This window comes from Corylus avellana, chromosome 7, assembly GCF_965113065.1.
Source record: "Corylus avellana chromosome 7, dhCorAvel1.hap1.2, whole genome shotgun sequence".
Classification (NCBI taxonomy): Eukaryota; Viridiplantae; Streptophyta; class Magnoliopsida; order Fagales; family Betulaceae; genus Corylus; species Corylus avellana.
The window spans coordinates 24,135,007-24,155,238 of NC_142496.1; the positions used below are offsets into that span (position 1 = coordinate 24,135,007).

Below are 20,232 nucleotides of genomic sequence, written 5' to 3' on the forward strand. Positions count from 1 at the left end.
CTATCGGACCTATATCATAGAGTTATAGCCTTTTATGGGAATCAAGAAATTGCACCAGTAATATCGAAAGCCATCACAAAGATTCTGAAGTTTTTCAATCAATATATTTATACAAATTGTTGAAATCTTGGGTGAAAAAAACCCTAAAATTTCAAACTGATTTATGTCATACTGTGACTTCGAAGTTTAAACGACTTTAATTTATTTGCTCCAGAGAGAGAGAGAGAGAGAGCAATGGTATGTACAAGAACTCGAAGAGACTATTCACTATCAATAAAAATGAATAAATACAAATGGGAATTTTCCAATTAAAGAAGGTTAACAGGTCTATACAAATGACAGCATCGTTTCTCTGATCCACACAAATGTATTGAAATTGCACTACTAAGTCAGCTTTCGCCACAGAGATCCCTTTGAGACTGATAAGCACTTCACTTTTGTAAAAACAAAACCTGCCTTTGGAGGGTTCCCATCGACTAGAGAATTCTCGTAAATCTCTTTGCACTCTTGTACTACCTGTTTGGCAAAGATAACGGACAATATTCAAACCCGCAGAAGACAGAACTCAAAAGCCTCTTTCACCCAAGCAATATTGTCTCACACAGGGAAATAAAACAAAAGCAAATGACATCAAGATTTGTTTCTTGTTTTTGAACTTTGGGGTCACTTTACACCCAAAACTAATGCAGGAACTAATCTACCACCGAAGTTTATACATGTAACATATATAAAGCAGCGCCATATTTCATAAGTGAGTTAGTTGCATGATTACATAGAACCCATTCTGCTAAATCACTGTCCAGTAATTGGGTTCCCATGGGGCATCATAATACACCCCAAGAAAATCTGAGACCTTCTCGTATTTTAGCATCCAACAGTATAGTTTTGATTGATATTGAGGAAAGAATGATAAGGTTGCACATACCTCCTTAGCATCCTTCCTTGGTATGCCTTCCCGTAGTCCAACAAGCTTCTCAACAACCTCAGGCTGTAATAGGAAAACATCGAGATTTTTATACCAGAAAATTACCTTTAGGGCCAGATTTCTAATACCTTACTTTTTGTGGCAGAAAATTAGCATAAACTAAAGAGAGTACTGAAATTCCAAACTTAATATTATGTCTTACTTTCAATTACCTTGGGCTAGTGCTCTTATTTGCAGTTGACAGATACATTAAAATAAAAACAGTGAACCAGAAGTTTCTTAATAACATGACAGGGAAGAGCATGGATGAGATGGTAACCAAAAATTTAATTTTTCAAGATACAAAATAAACTTCAAAGACATTTGATTTATTTAGGGAAAACTAACCTTACCCCATCAATCTACCACTAAATTTGCAATGTCCCCCCAATATTACCATTTGGGGGTTACAATGTCCCCTTTCTGCGAGTAAAAATGACAACAATACCCTCCATGATATAAAAAGTTATGGAAAAAAATTTAGAAAAGTGGCCGTGGGTCACTCAAGTAATTGTTTTCCTACTTTTTTGTTTTGTTTTCTGAATTGTTTTTAAGGGTATTTTTGCCATTTTTGACATTACAACCCCAATGGTACATTAACCAAATTAAAAGATAGGGGGACATTGCAAATTGTATGGTAGATTGAGGGCGTATTAAGGTGCAGTTTCCCATTTATTTAAGATGTCAGTCTTGAAAGAAAATAGTGTTTCCAGATTTTCAGTAGCAAAGTTGTCATGGAAAAATAAGTCTTTATTAATAGAGGAGATTACCGGGCAGTCGGGTTGATGTTCAAGAATATTTGTGTAAATGAGTGTGAAGGTATCCAGGCTCTCTGCTGAAGCAAGTTCTCTTAAATCACTCAGTATCCTAACTCTGTTTTCAACTTTCTGCAATCCGAGTCAGGAAAATTAGCACAAAGAAGCATTACAAGAAACTGAGAGATATATCTAACCAAGAATAAAACAGTTATTATCTTCATGAAACAAATTTACTTCAACATAAGAGCACATATCTTTTGGGATTTTTTTTTTTTTTGGTGGGGGTGGGGATGGAATTGTCCAAAACATAAACAGCACTTACAGAAACACTTATATATTCCCTAAAAAAGTCCATGAGAACCTCTTCGTCTAGCCTCATCCGTTCTATGATTTCTTCCTTGATGTAATTTCTCTACAGGCACAAGCATCATTAAGATGATCATGCTATAGAAATAAAAATAACAATACAAATTACAGGAGTATACATCGTCAACTTTAATGTGAAATAAAAACCTGTGTTAGAAGATGATCAACATAAACAATGACAGTTTCCTCCAGGCAAGCTTCAACAAATCTCCTAAATGATCTTTCTTCAATGTACCTTAAATACAGAATTAACAACCCAATAATAAGTGTTCCAACCGACATACAATACTAACAGAAACATCATCAATATTCCAAAGTGGTAATAAAGAATCTTTTTATTCTGCAACAACAAATTTTGTTCTAAATAAGCCAGAGTCTCAAAATTGGTGATAATCAAACAAGTCTACGTCAAACTAATGAATGGATTAGGGGTAAACTAAAACAAATGATGAGATTGAAGGAAGAATTAGGCACGTGCATGTAAATTAACAACACACCAGAAGTTATACCTGACATGTTCAAGGAACAGATCATTGCTGAAGAATCTCATAAATTCTAATTAAAATATTTGTCGATATTAAACTGAAGAACACCATGCACCAACCATGAGGAGCTTTCCTCTAGTGAAATGTGAAACACCCCTCTTTATTTCATAATCCAGACAGGAAAACAAGGAAACAAGCAAGAGGAATACAAGAGGAGGGTATCAGGGCAGTTGGAAAGGGGAAGGGGGGAGGGGGGAATTAACATTTGCCCCAGCCAAAAGGCAATTCCGGAAATGAGAGTAACGAAAAAGCAAAGGCTACAGCAAGGACAACAGTAGCAATGATGACCCGAAAACAACAGTTTTCCATAGCAACTGAAAGGAATTAGGGTTTTAACAATGCCAGTGAAGAGAGTGAAAATAAGACTGAAGCGAAATTGACAATGAATAGGTTGGCACTGAGATCCATTGAAGAAGGAGATAGACAAAACAAGGTGAAGAATCACTCCGAGAAAATCAGGGAGGGGTTCTGATAAGAGAATCTAGGCCACAATATTTGATGCTCTAATACACATTGCGTTGATAGGTTGGGAGAGGCTTACATGCGGTAGACAAAACTACCGCATATCTGCGGTAGTTTTGCTCTACCGCTGGGATTTATCTTTTAAGGTTTAAAAAAACAAAAAACAAAACACCGTCAACTCCCGTTAATTCCATTTTTTTTTCTACCCAAACCACAAGCCGTCTTCTCTCTTTTCTCACCATACCCAAAACCGACACCCACGAGAGTCGAGAGTCATGGATTCTCTCCTGCAAGCCTTTCAACATCAACCTTTGCACATGGTGGCCTTCTTCATCATCCCCAACCTGTTCCTATTGGGCATAGTTTTTCGTATTTGCCGGAGGTTGCCTTATCCACCGGGGCCCAGAGGGTTACCGACGAGTGCGAGGCCGCAGTTATCCTCTGCACTGGTTGAAATCTGGAGGTGGTTGTAAGTTGGATGATGTAAGAAGAAAGGGGTGAATGAAGATGAAATTCAAAATCTATTTTCCAGCAAAATTGCTTTGAACTTTTTTGCCTCATTCCCATTCTTCCACCGTCTCATTCCCCTTCTTCTTCTTTGTGCAAAAAATCCCTTTCAGATCTTGGTTTAATTTTTTTGTTTTGCTTGTGGCTTTGGAGGTGTTGTGGGTGATCTGCAGTGGAGGGTTTTAATCCAGTAGATGTCATGATTTTTGGATTCAACTCTTCTAGAATGAGCTTGTTGGAGAATTGGGGTTTCTACTCCCCCGAGGAAGAAAACTTGCTTTGTAAATGATGTTTCATCTTCAAAGAGCTTCAAAACACTCTCATAGTCTTCTTACTGGCGATAAACTTCAGAAGAATGCTGTAGAGGATAAGCAGTGCAATATTTGATTTTGGGTATGGTGAGAAAAGAGAGAAGAGGTTTGGGTAGAAAAAAACAAAAGAAATTGACGGGAGTTAAACGTGAGATTTGACGGTATTTTTTCTTTTACTTACGTTATTAGAAAAGAAACATCTAAAATTTTGTGCCTACAAACACAAACTTCTATTTAACAGTGTCATTCTTTTGTGCCAATTTGCATGCTTGAACGTTTACTATATATATATATATAATCCTTATCCACACTGCCTCATTTTTGCTTTTTACTATGACTATTTTATATCTATTCAAAATAATTTTCTAATTAAATAATTTCAAACAGATTTTCTTAAACTCAAATAATGAGCCTAAGGAAATATTTTAAAAATTATTTAATGCAAACAGAATATTTTCGCATGACTACAATTAATTCATTTATATTTTAATATAATGTGTTATTCTAGATCTATGTTATATTCTAATATAAACATACACATAATAATGAGATTATGAAGAATTGTCCCTATACATAATTTTTATTTATTTATATTTTATCTAGGTGTTCTAGGTTTTTGAATGACACTTATTTGTGTTATATTAGTATCAATATTTTAACAAGTGGCATCACATATGTCTGCCACATGTCTCTTCTAGGAGAGTTTTAAACCGGAGCCTCTAAAATTTTGACAAGTGCCAATCCGGTTTCCACAATTCTACCATGCCAAAGTTTTTAAACGACAAAACATCGTTTCAGATTTCTAAAAGTCCATCGTTAGGTTTTAGTTTCGGTTTTTCAAGTGATTTTTAGTAGATAGTTCTGTCAACCGGCGTTTAATTGTCCCCTGTTTTTTTAAGCAGATTTCTATAAGTCCATTAATGTTGGGTTTTAGTTTCGGTTTTTCAAGTGATTTTGAGCAGATAGTTCTATCAACGGGCGTTTAATTGTCCCCTGTTTTTTTCAAGTAACTTTCGTTTCTTTGGAAGATAAAAGAAGGAGAAGAAGAAGAAGAATTGCCTGAAGCAAGAGGTTGTCGCAGATATCAGCGATCTTTTCGGAGTAAACTATAGAATTCATAGAGAGAATATGATGAGTATTGATCTTTTGTGGGATATTCCGAAAACTCCTCCGGGAATGGAAAGTTGGGTAGTTGGCAAAATTGTTTGGGGAGATGAAGTTTGAGGCGATCGTACGTTTGGTTTTGCCACAAAGAAGCAAAGCAATCATAAATTAAGAGAGAAAGAAAAAGATGAGCCATCACGTTTTGCTCATCCAACGGAGTTTTGAAGGTTCCCATTTTTTTCACTTAAAGAAATTTGGATTTTTTTTTAAAAAAAAATTCTAGGTTTGTGATGTATATTTCGGTAGTTGTTGGCGTCAATTTGATTATGAAAATTACTCTTTTCAAATTCATCAGTTTTGAACTTGGTTTAAAACTCCATGTTTCACACTTTTACTCAAACACCACTTCCCATCTTTTTCACATATAGAAATTTGGATTTTTATTTTATTATTATTATTTTTTTTTTGTGATGTATATTTCGGTAGTTGTTTGTGCCAATTTGATTAAGAAAATTACTCTTTTCAAATTCGTCAGTTTTGGACTTGGTTTAAAATACCATGTTTCACACTTTTACTCAAACACACCACTTCCCCTTTTTTTTCACGTATAGAAATTTGGATTTTTTTTCTTTCCATATTCTTCATTTGTGATGTATATTTTGGTAGTTGTTGGTGCTAATTTGATTAAGAAAATTACTTTTTTTAAATTCGTCAGTTTTGGACTTGGTTTAAAACACCATGTTTCACTTTCACTCAAACACCAATTCCCCTCTTTTTCACGTATAGAAATTTGGATTTATTTATTTATTTTTTTGTTTTGTTTTGTTTTGTTTTGTTTTTTCTATTCTTCATTTGTGATGTATATTTAGTTGTTGGTGCCAATTTGATTAAGAAAATCACTCTTTTCAAATTCGAAACTGACACATTCATTCCCTGGTTGTTACAACTCAAGAATTTCTGCTTTGCTACCTTACCTTCAATTGGTATAGGCAGTTTTTATATATAAATAAAATCTGTTTACAATGTAACAGCATGATTACAATCGTATCTTTAACTAATTACAAAATGATATTATCTTATCTAAAGAGGTTGTATTTAAACACTCCTCTTATCTTGTGTATCTTGAATATTTAAATTCAAAACTGTTGATGAGGGATTATCCTTTACACGCCCCCTCAAGCTCAGTAGGGGTGCAACAACTCTGAGCTTGTTACGGAGTGTAGAAAAACGGCTTGCTGATAAAGGCTTGGTGAAGACATCTGCTACTTGGTCTTTTGTTGAGATAAAACGAATATCAATGGATTTGGATGCTACCATGTCCCAGACAAAGTGAAAATCTATCTCCACATGCTTAGTTCGAGCATGAAAAACTGGATTTGAGGCAAGATACTTTGCCCCTATATTGTCACACCACAAAATTGGAGGTGTCGAGATAACAATTCCAAGTTCAACCAATAGAGATTTTAGCCATGAGAGTTCAGCAGCAGTGTTGGTCAAAGATTTGTATTCAGCTTCAGTACTTGAACATGCCACAATTGCTTGTTTCTTGCAACTCCAAGAGATAAGATTTTTTCCAAGATAAACACAAAATCCACCTTTAGAACGACGATCATCACGACATCCAGCCCAATCCGCATCAGAAAATGCTTGGAGTGTGTGAGAAGAGGACTTTTGGATTGTTAATCCAAACTGAATGGTTTGTTTGCGGTACCTCAAGAGACGTTTTGTAGCTTGCCAGTGACTTAACCGTGGATTGTGCATAAACTGAGAAAGCCTATTTACTGAAAAAGCAATGTCGGGTCTTGTGATTGAAAGGTATTGAAGAGCACCAATAGTACTCCGATACAGTGTAGGATCATTAAAAACTTCACCATCAAACGAAGATAGATGCACAGAAGTTGCCATTGGGGTGCAAATAGGTTTGGCATCAGTCATTTTTGTTCTCTTAAGAATATCCAACATATAACGTTTTTGAGACAAAAAAAATGCCATCCTGAACCAAAGAGACCTCAATACGTAAGAAAACATTTAAATCACCCAAGTCTTTTACACCAAAATCAGACTTCATCCGAAGTAATAGATTTTCAATAGCTGTAGAGTCTGAGCTAGTTATGATTATGTCATCCACATATATCAATACAAACATGGTGAGTGCAGTAAATTTATAAATAAACAGAGAAGTGTCAGACTTAGATGCTTGAAATCCAAAATCCAATAACTTGTTACTCAACCGAGAAAACCAGGCCCGTGGTGCCTGTTTTAAACCATAGAGAGCCTTTTGAAGACGACATACATGGTTTGGATGCTGAGGATGAGAGTAACCAGGAGGTTGAGACATATAAACTTCTTCATTTAAAATACCATGAAGGAAAGCATTTTGAATATCAATCTGTCTGATAGACCAACCAGAGGAGATTGCAATGGACAAAACCAAACGTACCGTAGTAGGTTTTACTACCGGACTGAATGTTTCTTCGTAGTCAATACCGGCTTGTTGATGGAAGCCCTTGGCCACTAATCTGGCCTTATAACGATCAATGGAGCCATCTGCTTTCCTCTTGATCCGAAAAACCCACTTGCACCCAACTAAATTGTGTGCCTCCGATGCTGGAACAAGACGCCATGTGTCGTTCTTAAGAAGAGCGTCAAATTCGGAATTCATGGCTCTACGCTAGTTTGCATCTGTGCTAGCTTGAGAGTAGCACGTAGGTTCAACCTCTTCGAGATTTCCTGCAACCAAAAGAGCATGGGGAAGGGGGTGTTTGGGAGAATCATCATGAAATTTCTTTGGCTTGGTGATGTTGTTTTTGGCTCTTGTAGTCATGGGGTGAGTATTTGAAGCAGGTTCGGTTGATTGGAAAATAGGAGATGACTGTGTGGTTTCATGGGAACTAGATAAAGGTTGGGTGGTTTCATGGGAAATGGGTTGAATCCGTGTGGTTTCATTGGAACTAGATGGAAAAGATATGGTGTCATTTTGAGTGGGTGAGATATTGGGCAGATTTGGCGTGTTGGAAGGGGAGATAAGGTGTGAGGGTGATGTGTCATTTAATGGGTGTACTTGTGTTTCAGGAGGATAAGGTTGGGTTGTGGTAGGAGACAAATGCATGTGAGGAGAGAGAAATTGAGTGGGATGCGTGGGATATTGTTGTGTTGTGGTAGGAGACAAATGCATGTGAGGAGAGAGAGATTGAGTGTGATGCGTGGATTGTGGGGCATTTGGAGAAAATAAAGGAGTTGATATGTGAGCCAAAATAGGTGTAGATAGAGGATAATGTTGGGATGTGTCAGATGAACATGAATTGTTTGAAACAGAGAATGGAAAAAATTCTTCTTCAAAAACAACGTCTCTTGAAATATAAAGACGACCGGATTTTGGATTTAAACACTGATAGCCCTTATGACGAAGACTGTAGCCTAGGAAAACACACTGCACAGAACGAGGTTGAAGTTTGTTGGAATTATAAGGACGTAAGTTTGGCCAACAGGCACACCCAAAAATACGTAAAAATTTATAATCCGGAGAAATATGAAACAGAAGTTGATAAGGAGACAGATTTTTGAGCAGGGGTGTAGGCATACGATTTATGAGATAACAGGCAGTTTGAAAAGCATAATCCCAATATTCACGAGGAACATGGGCATGAGAAAGTAAGGCTAAACCTGTTTCGACTATGTGACGATGTTTTCGCTCCACAGCACCATTTTGTTGGTGGGTGTGGGGGCATGAAAGGCGATGAGAGATTCCCATATTTTGAAGAATTTTACTGAGAGAGCGATATTCACCCCCCCAATCAGATTGAACAATTTTTATTTTAGAATTAAAATAACGCTCAACATTTTTCTGAAATTGCAAGAAAATTGTGCAAACATTACTCTTGCAAGACATAGGAAACAACCATGTATATCGACTGTAGGCATCTAAAAAGGAGACATAAAATTTATTTCCAGTAGTTGAATACAAAGGAGATGGTCCTCATACATCAGTGTAAATCAATTCTAGAGGGTGATGTACACGTGTAGGGGACAAGGAAAAAGAAAGCTGCTTGCTTTTTGACATGTGACATGCAGGACAAGTCAAAAGCTGATTATTTTGAGAAATTGGTAAACTAAATTTTGACAGAACACTAGAACAAATCTTAAAAGCTGGATGCCCAAGCCGTGCGTGCCAGTTTAGAGGTGATGTACGAACTCCAACCATTGCAGAAACAGACTTTGGCGACACAAAGGAAGGACTCAAATTATTGTTGGGAGAAAATGAACGACTACTAGAGGGTGATGAATGAGGAGAAGCCGTGACAGGGAGCTTGTATAAGCCACCATCATTCCGGCCTTGAAGAAGAATTTTCCCCGACCCCTGTTCCTTCACAAAAAAATGCCATGGATGAAATTCAATGTAAGTATTTGTTTCAAGAGTGAATTTGTGAACAGAAAGCAAATTTTTGGTAATTGAAGGAACATGTAAAACATTGTGTAACAAAAAAGAGGCTTTGGGAGATGAAAGTAGAGTGTCACCAATATTGTGGATGTTTAATCCTTTACCATTACCCATGTGAACTTGGTCAGATCCATTGTAGTTTGATGAACGGAAGGTCAAGTTTTTGAGATCAGATGTTAGGTGATGGGTTGCTCCTGAGTCAGGGTACCAGTTTGGATCTAGGCCACTAGACGGTGCAGAGAAATAAGCCTGCATTGGTTGATCACGGTTGGAAGGTTGATTAGGATTGGATGGCTGATCATCATATCGTTGATAACAATCCAAAGCGACATGGCCATTTCGGTTGCAGATTTGACAAAGGGGTCGTGTAGTGGAAGAACCACGGCTTGATGATCCATGACTAGAATATGATGAATATTGTCGCCCCCTGCCACGATAATTTCTAGATGGGCCGTTGAAGTGGGATCGGCCAGATGAGTGGTAGGAGCCACGTCCACCACGTCCTCCACGATGGCTGGAATTTCGAGAGACAAAATTCACACCAGCATCGGAGATGTCAAGAGTGGGTTGTATCTGTTCTAGCCGCATCTCATGAGCCAGTAAATGGCCATAAATTTCCTCTATAGAAAGAGGTTCAACTCTGGTTGTAACAGAGGTGATAAATGGATCATATTCGGATCCAAGTCCTCCGACGAGGAATGCCTGTTGCTCCAAATCAGTGAGCGGTTTATTCACGGCAGCAAGAGCATCACTGAGCGTCTGAAAATAGTGATAATAATCAGCAATTGACAAATTTCCTTTCTTCAAAGTGGATAATTTTAATCGCACTTGTAGGAGACGAGCATTGGATTGAGACTTGAACAGGGTTTCCAAGGTGGTCCAGGCATGCTTGGATGTGGTGCAGCGCGTGATGTGAGAGATCATCTTGATTGAGAGGGCAGAAGTAATAGCCCCAAGAATGACCTGGTCTTGCATGTTCCAATGGAGAAATGCTGGATTTGGTTCAGTGGAAGAAACTCCATCTTTTGTAATGGTTACAGTAGGTGGTGGGCAGGGAATGGTGCCATCGACATAACCAAACAAATTGCCACCTTTAAGATGAGGGACAATTTGAGGTAGCCATGTAGGGTAATTGTCTTGAGTGAGCTTAATGGGGTTGAAATTTGTGAAGGTGATAATGGTAGAAGTTGCAGGAACAGTGGAAGCCATGAGAGGTGAGGTGTGCGGAAGAGAAGAGGAAAAACAGGAAAAAAATTTGACGTTGGTCTTTTAGAGCTCTGATACCATGTTACAACTCAAGAATTTCTGCTTTGCTACCTTACCTTCAATTGGTATAGGCAGTTTTTATATATAGATAAAATCTGTTTACAATGTAACAGCATGATTACAATCGTATCTTTAACTAATTACAAAATGATATTATCTTATCTAAAGAGGTTGTGATAAGCGCCGAATGTTGCACATTCAAGCCCCTTAATTTGCATATGTTAATTCCTTAGTGTTGTTATTTGTTTGATTTTGTTTTGTTTTTGTGTTTTCAGGTTATAAATAAAGATGCAATTAATTCCATTCATTTTGGGCTTAAAAGCACACTTTGAGAAGACCTAGAAGATATGATTAAGCTTAACCAATCATGGTTAAGTTTAATCAAATAAAGGAAGAGATTAATTCGGAATTTCTCAAATTGGAGTCAAAATCGGATTGGATTCAATTTTGGATTCTGCATACGTCTCGGTATTTTGGCCATAACTTTCAGCTCAAATATCCGATTGAGGTGATTCAAGCGGCACTGGAAAGCTAACTAAAATTTCTACAAATCATTGTGAAATATCATTTTCCTAATTCGGAGCTTCGCATTGCCAAAATTGCCCCGCAAGATAGGAACGCAATTCTGGGCGAATCCTATTTCGATTTGGACTTAAGTTTTCTTTATCATAATTGGACTTGGACTTAAATCTCCGAAATTTATAGGATTCCTAGGGCTTCTAGGACTCTCCTAAGCCCTATAAATAGGCCTCTAAGCATTGAGAAAAAACACACCGCCTCTTAGAGCAAAATTCAGTAAATTGTCTTTGGAGCTTAGGAGATCATGAGCGGCTAAACCCCTTCATGGGGTGTTGATGTAACCCTATCCAAGCACAATGGTTTGATTGTATTTAATTTCTAGATTTTCAATTTATGCATGTTGATTGTATAACTATGAGGATTGCTACAATTGATTTATGTTCTTAATTATTAAATGCAATTGTTCTTAAATTCCAATATCAATATTTGTGAAATTATTCTCTTGTCTTAGAAAGTATTTTACTTTTATTGATCTCAAATCATTCTTGTTTTCTGTGATTATGAGGATGATGGTTATACAATGAGTTTAATTGACATATGATCAATAGGATTTGATAGGCCATGCCTAGGGAAAACAGATTGTACTACACCCTAGTTTAGTGTAATTTAGGTAGACAGTCTGTGCCAACCGAAGATGGGTTATACTTATTCATTGATTATATGTATCCTGTTATAGAATTTGATAATTTATACCTAGGGAAGACGGGTCGTACCGCATCTTAGTGGTTAGGTGGACGATCCGTGCCAACCGAAGATAGATTATGCTTATTCTTTAATAAGGTAGTTTCTTGTTTATTTATAACATGCATAGAATGAATTTCTTGGATTAATTATGATTAGCCATTGTTGTGCGGATAGAGGTGAAGTCAATACCCTACACTCTCTCTCTTATTTTAAATCTCTTTTATTTCCATGCACTTTAGTTTTAAAGAAAATCAAATCAAATATCTTTTTAATTAAGTTAATTTTAATCTTTCGAATTTGATAACAAAACCCCTGCAGTCCTTGAGATTCGACACCCACTCTATAGCCGTATCCTACAAAGATTCGTTCTATTGCGAGTGGTTATTTTTATAATTGATATTTTTGGTCACAAAAATACCACACCAGGTTGTATTTAAACACTCCTCTTATCTTGTGTATCTTGAATATTTAAATTCAAAACTGTTGATGATGGATTATCCTTTACACTGGTCGATAGATATTAAGGATCGATTTTAATCATTGTTAATTTGCAATTAGTTTATTTGATGAAATACGTGTTTTTCTTTTTTTTTAAAAAAAAATGTTTGGGTTATGAAATTTGCATTTGAAGGGGTGTGTTCAGAGAGAATGATAAATGATGTAGCAAAGAAGTAAATAGTCTATTTATTTTTATTTTTTTGTTATGTGCTTTTGATTCCATTTTTTTGTCTCTATTTTTTGTTAAAATTTTTATAATATTTTTACTTTTATTGTAAAAGTAGTTTTTCTTAACGTTATATATACGAACGATTGTTGAAAAAAAAAAAATCTAATTTACAGGACTGCTTTCTATACCTATGAAAGAAAAGTATATGGAAAAGTCGATTATATTTTATTGTATTAGTATTAATTTTGATTCGGCTTTGGAAATTGTGTTTGCAATTCAAGAAAAATGGTAAATAATGTAGCAGAGAATGCTAAATGTACATTTATTTGTCTGGTTTTTTTTTTTTTTTTTTTTTTTTTTTTTTTTTTTTTAATTTATGTAGTTTTGTGCTTCATATTCTATTTTTGGTCTTTAATTGTTGTTATAATTTTTATAAAGAGAAATGATAGAATTTATTATATTTTTAACTATCTTTTAACCATCTCCATAGTGAATGGATGAATCCATCATTGAATTTGTGTAGAGTTTACATGAGTCTACAAATCTAATGATTGATATATTAAATTTGTAGGATGAGATAAGAAAAAGATGGAAAAAATATGGTTGGAAGAAAAACAACTTTATAATGCAAAAGTATGGTTGGAAGAAAAAAAGCTCTATTTGATTGGACTTCTTCCTATACCTTATGAATTTCATTGGTTATGTTTTTGTTTATGCTTTTGAGTAAAGAAGAAAGAGAAATGATATAATTCATTTATTTTTTAACCATGATTTAATGAAAGTTTTTATTTTTTATTTTTTATTTTATTTTTTTAAAAAATTTTGGGTAGCCAATTAGTTAATTGAATGAGGAGAAGGAAATTAGTTAGTGTAATTTCTCAAACTTCTCTCTTTGAAAGTATTTTAAATAAAGTTATTTTGGGAATGCAAAGATATATAAGGTCATGGAAAAATGACTTGAGCATTTGTGTTGTTGTAAATGGTCTCTCAATGCTTTTCTTTTTCTTTAAAAGCTTTATAGAAGGTTTTTTTTTTTTTTTGCTTCATCCTTGAAACTTTTTTTTTTTTCTTCTATCATTTATACATCCACTAATTATTATTATTCTTTTCCGTCCTGTCATTTTTAAAAACAACCCGTGCATTGCACGGGGTACAAGCTCGTATATATAATGGTAGAAGCCTTTTAAGTGTATAGTTTAGAATTGCGACAAGTGGTATATTTAAAATTGAATTGGGGCTTCTCTCTCTCTCTATATATATATAATAGCAGAAACCTTGAGAAAGGAAATCTAGGGTGCCTAAATCTAGTGCACTAAAAATAATAATATTACATCTCCAATAACCAAAATTTAACATTTAAAATAATTTTAGGGTGGCTAAACATGTTAAATAGGCCAAAACGTTCCAACAGTTTCATACTTGGGTGCATATATGCTGTGCAAAAATTTCACAACAATGGTTAATAAAAAGTAGGTTGAAAAAGAAATAAAATTTAATATATAGAATGGTTTTAGGGTGGCTATATCTGTGACAATTAACATTTTAAGACTGTATTTATTGTTTAAAGTTGGTTTAATTCGATCCACCTCACTCCTGCTGTCATTCTACATATCATTCTACATTTCATGCCCTTTTCGGTACTCATCATACTAAATTTTGGAATTCATCATATATATCAAACAATGAGATCAGCCATTAAACATAGCTTCATGCTTTCTCCTTGTTGTCGACCAAGAAACAAGCTAGGTATATTCGTATAAAGTAGGAAATCCAATCATCCTCAAGTTGGTCCCCAACCATCTGAATTGAAAGAGTTGCTAGTCAGTCTCATCTTGATACAAAGTGACGGTCAAGATTAAAACTGTAGCAAAAAACTCATCAATGTACAATGCCAGCCTGATACACGCATAAGCTACTATCAAGGATACTAGATGGTTGTAACATAGAATAAAGGGGACATAGTAAAGGCTGTAAATCCTGTCCATGTCAAGAAACTACTTTTGAGTTGAAAACAATATAGGAACACCATTATTGTTTTAGATTGTATCTTTGACTTGGGCGTTGATACAACAATATCCACTATACTGAAATATTAGGACAGTGAAAATATAAGGTTTCCGAGGTCAGAAAAGAAGATAACTCACATCTTCACATCTGTGAAATAATCACTAAATGTTGCAACCAGGTACTCAGTAACCTGTCCTTCGCACCACTCTGGAATATGCAAAAGGAGAAAACCCAACTCAGATGCAAAAAGAGGTGTTTGAAGAAATACTAAGAAGACTTATTGTCATTTCCAACTAAAAGAATTTCATCATTAACAGGTGCAGAAAGCTGTAGCAGAATAGCAATGATTGCATGATTCCAAATCCCTAATTGATTAGGCTCGGAAGCAAAATGTATCAAGTTGTTCCATGGGGCCACAGCCTCATGAATTGCCAAGTTATTGAAAGGTTAAACATGAATTTCTAAATGGCTTTTAATTTAATTTTGGATGCTTCCTGTGGTTCTGCATGATACTATGAGAACCCCACATATCACTCAAAATACATGCATCCACTGATCCACACATGGGCTGGTTAACTCATACAAAATGACTTATCTATTTCAAATCTGTTACATTTTTTGTACTGACAAATTCAGTGTCAAAACATATTTGGTAGTAAGTTTTAAGTTTAGGGTTCATTCGGTGCAAAAGTTGATCAAAGACATGATAATTCAATTTTGTGTATGCTGTCCAACATAGACCTAGTCAGATAAAAACAACCATGTCTTTTGATTCCAACATCAAATGAAGGCAAACTTAGTGGCATTGGAGCTAATTCAAAATGCTACAACTTTTTATTTCACGAAGCTGGACAGGATAGCTTGTTCGCTGGGTATCCGAACGAGATGAAGATCACAATTTGGTAGAATCACTCATTTGTTGGCTTGTTTGCACCAGGTCCAGATGCCGCCTGTGAAAAAGTTGTAAAACCCTAACCAACTTATTCTAAAAAGAATGTTATAGGTTTTGGAGCCGTTGCGGTGCGAGGTGAACGTGTTGTTTACCGAGATTACGAGAGTGGGTCTTCAAAGTTACAAAGGTTTAGTAACTAGAAGAATCTGTAGCACAAGTCTTCTACAATTGATGGCTTTTGGGTTGGCTAACACCAAAGTGGTTTTACTATTTGTAGGTTTTCATTACGTAATCAAAATCTCTGTCTTGATTTGTTTTATGCTTGCTTTGATTTTGGTTTTCATATTTTAGGTGTTTTGACTTTAAAGTTAATAACATTATTAATCTTGATTGTTAAGATTAAGATATTCACTGTTTGTTACAACTTTGGGTTTAAATCCAAAATTTCAATTGGTATCAAAGCCTTGGTTCACTGTTGATTGGATTAATTTTCTTAGTGTGATCCTTGATCCCTTTATCACGTTTCAATCTCAATCAGTTCCCCTTATTTTGATGACAATTGTTTGAATATATGAAAAATATATTATATTTTCCATATATTCCATAATTATGCTGATATTTAAATATTCTCTATTTATGGGTTGATTATAATCATATATTGGGATTGTAATCAAATCAAGGAGATTTGATTATCAAACTTGTATTTAGACATTACCCTATAAATAGGGACCTTTGTATTGTAGACAAATGAAGTTAATGAGCACAATGTAGCCCTTAGGGGTATTCCGAATGGTGGACGTAGGTATCTAACACCGAACCACCTGTAAATTCTTTGTGTTCATTCTCTCTCTTGTTTCCGCTATAATTTCCGCATTATCATTATTTCAACATGGTATCATAGCTATTAGCTTACGCTAGTCGATCTAATAGTCCTGTGAACTATATATTTTTCTTCAATCTATTGTTTTGTTTCTTGAAAAAAAAAAAAAAACACTCTCACTCATGTAGAGAAGGGAAACAGTTACACGATAAGTCATCCTCGGAGACTACCAGATCATCTTCCTCCGGCAGCTTGCCCAGCCATCCTCGTCCAACTCCTCTCACCAAGACCTCGGTGGTCTCTCTCATGCTCAAGCTGCCAGATCTGGCGCATCTCCAGCCGTTCCAGTCAACGGAACCAGCACTGCATCTGGCGTCATCCCACCGTCCACCAGGCCGCGACCCACAAACACCACTCAGACCACGCCGAAGAAAGCCACTGCCGGCCTTAGTCTTCGGCTTCGCGCCGTCCAGATCTGCTCCTCCGGTTATGCCAACGCCTTTCCTCCAGTCATGCATGGCCATTTCTGTTGCAGCAAAATATGCAGAGAAAGAGGAAGAAAGAAGGGGACAGGCGCGGAGAAACTGGTGAAAAAAAAAAAAAAAAAAAAAAAAGGGAAGGAAGAAGAAGCTGTCCAAGTGGACACATTACGCGCGCCACGCGTCGGTCAGATTCGGTGCGCCGATCTGATAACTGCCCAAGTGGGCTCATTTTCATTTTTTTTTTGGTCCAAGTCGGCCCTTTTTATTTTTGGCTCATAGTCAGCCCTGGTCCGTAGTCGGCTCCTTTTTTATTTTTGGCTCATTGTCAGCCTTGGCCCGTTATCGGCCCTTTTTATTTTTGTCTTTTAGTCAGCCCTGGTCCGTAGTCGGCCCCTTTTTTTTATTTTTGGCTCATTGGCAGCCCTGGCTTGTTGTCGGCCCTTTTTATTTTTGGCTCGTTGTCAGCCCTAGCCCGTTGTCGGCCCCTTTTTTATTTTTGGCTCATTGTCAGCTCTGGCCCGTTGTCGGCCCTTTTTGGAGTTTGGCCCATTGTTGGCCCTTTTGAATCCGCATTCACCAACCACTTGCCGCCGTCACTGGCCGCCTACCAGCCTCCATCTCCTCCAGCAGTCACCACCATCTACGGCTTGTTCTCGGCCTCCGCCACCACTGTCATCATTGTTTCGGATTTCAAACTCAAGGTTCCAGAATATTTCACCTTGAGTTTGAAGGGAGATGTTAGAACATATGAAAAATATATTATATTTTCCATATATTCCATAATTATGCTGATATTGAAATATTCTCTATTTATGGGTTGATTATAATCATATATTAGGATTGTAATCAAATCAAGGAGATTTGATTACCAAACTTGTATTTAGACATTACCCTATAAATAGGGACCTTTGTATTGTAGACAAATCAAGTTAATGAGCACAATGTAGCCCTTAAGGGTATTCCGAGTGGTGGACGTAGGTGTCTAACACCGAACCACCCGTAAGTTCTTTGTGTTTATTTTCTATATTGCTTCCGCTTATATTCCCTCATATTTATTATTTCAACAACAATAATTATACCCACTGAAAGATTCGCATGAGAGTGTTCCCGCAGTCCTTGGATAAACACGCATGGATCTCTATTGAGAGGGGTTGGAATAAACCCACTACTAATACTGACACATGGTCTAAGGATGAATTGACCGAATGCAACTAGAACAGTAAAGGGGTACATGCCATCTTTATGGTTGTTTCACTAGATGAGTTCAAGAGAATTTCAACGTGTGAAATTGCCAAAAAGGCATGAGATATTCTAGAAGTCACCTATGGAAGGGAAAAAAAAAAAAGGTTAAAATATTCAAAACTTCATATGTCGACTTCTAGATTTGAAGAGATTAGAATGAAGGATGATGAAACTTTTGATGAATTCTATGCTTGTATCAATGATATTGTAAATAATTCTTTTAACCTAGGAGAGAAAATTCTTGACAATAGGATTGTTAGAAAAATTATGAGGTCTTTACCTGAGAGATTTAGACCTAAGGTCACTGTTAATGAGGTAAGCACAGACCTTGATACCATAAAAGTTGAAGAAGTTGTTGGTTTTTTGCAGAACTATGAACTCACCTTGCCTCGACCCAAGAAAAATAACTTGGCTTCAAAAATTGTGAGGGAAGAGGCCAATAATTCCGCTGATGATGAGGACTTGACATTACTTGCCATGAGATTCAAAAAGTTTCTCAAACTTAGGAAAGGTGATTTTAGCAGATCCCCTAAATCTGGTGAGACATTCAAGAATGAAGCTGAGGGTAGTTCTCATGACGAGAAAAAGTTCAAGGGTAAGAAAGAGGAGTTCAAGGGCAAGAAAGAGGAGAATACTCAACCTACATCTGGTGAAAAATTGAAGAATGACATTGAGAGTTCTCATGAAAAGAAAAAGTTCAAGGGTAAAAAAGAGAAGAATACTCCAGGCATCACGTGCCAAGGGTGTTTAGGATTTGGACATATTACGGCTGATTGTCCTAACTATAAAAGGTCCAAAGGCAAAGCCATGAATGTCACTTTAAGAGACAGTCATCTGATGACACAAATCAGCTCAATGACAAGGGCAATTTCATGGCATTCACCGCTTCTTTGAAGAGTGATGATGGGTCTAGTGTGGATTATACACATGACCAAGGTGAATCATGTGGATGATACACTCAAATCCCTATCAGAACTCCGCACTTAAGCGTACTTATGCGAGAATAGTACCAGGATAGATGACTTCCTGAGAAGTTTGGTTCGACGGAGCCAAAAGCGGACAATATTGTGTCATTGGAGTGGGGCGTTATACGAGTGCTCGCACCACCCTTGATGCACCATTGAGGGTGGCCATGACCACCCTTGAGCTATCGAGGGTGGCCACAACCACCCCTAGTGCTTCTGTTGAGGTGGTAGGCCCCCCATGGGGAACGATTACTTATTCTTTTTTGTGCCCAAAACCAAATTAAAAAAAAAAAAAAAAAAAAAGCGTATTTTTCGGAAAAACACTTTTAGGGCTATTCCATTTATGGGGGAATAGCTATTCCTTACATTTTTTAGAGGAATAAGTACTATTCCCCATTTTAGGGGAGGAATGGTGGTACAACCAAATAATGGAATAGCTATTCTATTTCCAGGTCTATTCTTGCATACCAAACATGCCTTAAGAGTAAAAATTACTTCCATTTCTGATAAAGCTTAACAAAACTCCCGCACCCCAAGATCCTCAAATATGGTAAGATAAGAACCACAAGTGAAAGATAAGAAATGGTTAAAATCCCTTACCTTTCTGATATAGTTTGATGAGTAACTCCTGCACTCCTGCACCCCTAGATAAGATAAGATATGTGCATTTTAAATGTTTAGACACTTAGCACTATTTTAAATGAATATTCTCCAGACTGATTTGAAAGAAATTTCTGTCCTCTCTCTCTCTCTCTCTCTCTCTCTATATATATATATATATATATATATATATATATATATATATATATAATTGTAAGGCACAGACTCAGAAAGAGTAAGATTTAGCCAACCAAGGAGAAATTGAACCTTTTTAACCCATAGAGAGCAATCAAGGTTAGGTACACTTTTGCCTTGCTCATCAGTGAATCTTCATCAAATCGATCTCATCATTCAAATATATTCTAACAATTATTGTCCTACTCTTTTACTTTATTTTGGGTATTTTGTTGGAGAGCCCACCTCATTTTCGCTAATTGTAGTTATATGAGATTATGGAGAAAAACAACGATTTCATTGAGCTCCAATCAAATCCTAAACGAGCTCGTGTTGAAGTAGATTTAGCAAAATTATCACAAGATCATTGCTTAAGAAAACAAATTTGCGATTATCATT

The 20,232-nt window shown here is 36.4% G+C and overlaps 1 protein-coding gene across 1 annotated transcript; it reads right to left on the reverse strand.

The window, feature by feature from the left end:
* Positions 1-240: 240 nt before the first annotated feature.
* On the reverse strand, positions 241-20,084 carry LOC132184496 (exocyst complex component SEC6-like). Its single transcript, XM_059598147.2, has 8 exons — positions 20,080-20,084; positions 19,660-19,703; positions 14,796-14,865; positions 2,236-2,323; positions 2,045-2,134; positions 1,735-1,851; positions 926-988; positions 241-516 (listed from the first exon to the last, which is right to left on the reverse strand). Exons 1-8 carry the CDS (start codon positions 20,082-20,084, stop codon positions 385-387), a joined length of 609 nt encoding a protein of 202 aa, XP_059454130.2. The 3' UTR covers positions 241-384.
* Positions 20,085-20,232: the final 148 nt, after the last annotated feature.

Bases quoted from the DNA above. Each gene is read 5' to 3' on its own strand.
- LOC132184496 (XM_059598147.2), bottom strand. The intron at 2,324-14,795 runs GTGAGTTATCTT...TCTGTATTTAAG, and splicing joins TATTTCACAGATGTGAAGAT to GTACATTGAAGAAAGATCAT. The intron at 1,852-2,044 runs GTAAGTGCTGTT...CTCGGATTGCAG, and splicing joins GGGAATATATAAGTGTTTCT to AAAGTTGAAAACAGAGTTAG.